Source organism: Penaeus monodon, chromosome 29 (genome assembly GCF_015228065.2).
Source record: "Penaeus monodon isolate SGIC_2016 chromosome 29, NSTDA_Pmon_1, whole genome shotgun sequence".
Classification (NCBI taxonomy): domain Eukaryota; kingdom Metazoa; phylum Arthropoda; class Malacostraca; order Decapoda; family Penaeidae; genus Penaeus; species Penaeus monodon.
This window is the reverse complement of record NC_051414.1, coordinates 38,584,672-38,585,164: the sequence shown is the minus strand read 5'-3', so window position 1 is coordinate 38,585,164 and position 493 is coordinate 38,584,672. Positions and strand designations below refer to the sequence as shown.

General features: G+C 51.9%; 1 protein-coding gene across 1 annotated transcript in view; it reads left to right on the top strand.

The window, feature by feature from the left end:
- LOC119592247 (netrin receptor UNC5C-like) overlaps positions 1–487 on the top strand; it is a gene marked incomplete at its 5' end in the record, with an annotated part of 58,872 nt that extends 58,385 nt beyond the window's left edge. Inside the window, 1 exon segment of the mRNA XM_037941083.1 lies at positions 8–487. Within this exon segment, the coding sequence (XP_037797011.1) occupies positions 8–179 (172 nt within the window).
- Positions 488–493: the final 6 nt, after the last annotated feature.

The window sequence follows — 493 nt, the reverse complement described above, 5'->3', positions numbered from 1 at the left end:
TTGGCAGGTACTTGAACTACTTCGCCTGCAAGTCCAGCCCGACGGAGCACATCCTGGACCTGTGGGAGGCGCGACACCGGGAGCCCACCGCCCTAACGGATCTCCTCAACGTCCTCCGGGTGATGGGGCGGCCCGACGCTGCCCACATCCTGGAGAGCCACGCCGGTGCCTGGATCTGAGGGCGGGAGACGACGACGCCCTTGAAGTCGATCATGAAGAAGAGGGGCCTCGACTCCGCCGCCGTCGCCGTGGGTCGCGTTTCTTTCGGATGTCGAAGACTTTATTGAGTGTTTTTTGCGTTTTCTTTTCTGGAAACGAGTTGGAACCTTCTTTCGGTGAAAATAACCAGGACGCTTATGGTTTAGAAAACTGTGCTATCTTGTGCTCCCTACATCGTTATATCAAACGGATGATATACACGTATAAGTTGACAATTCTTTTTTCACATTAGTTATCCTATAAATAAAAAGCTTTCTTGTGCATGTTTGCCAGA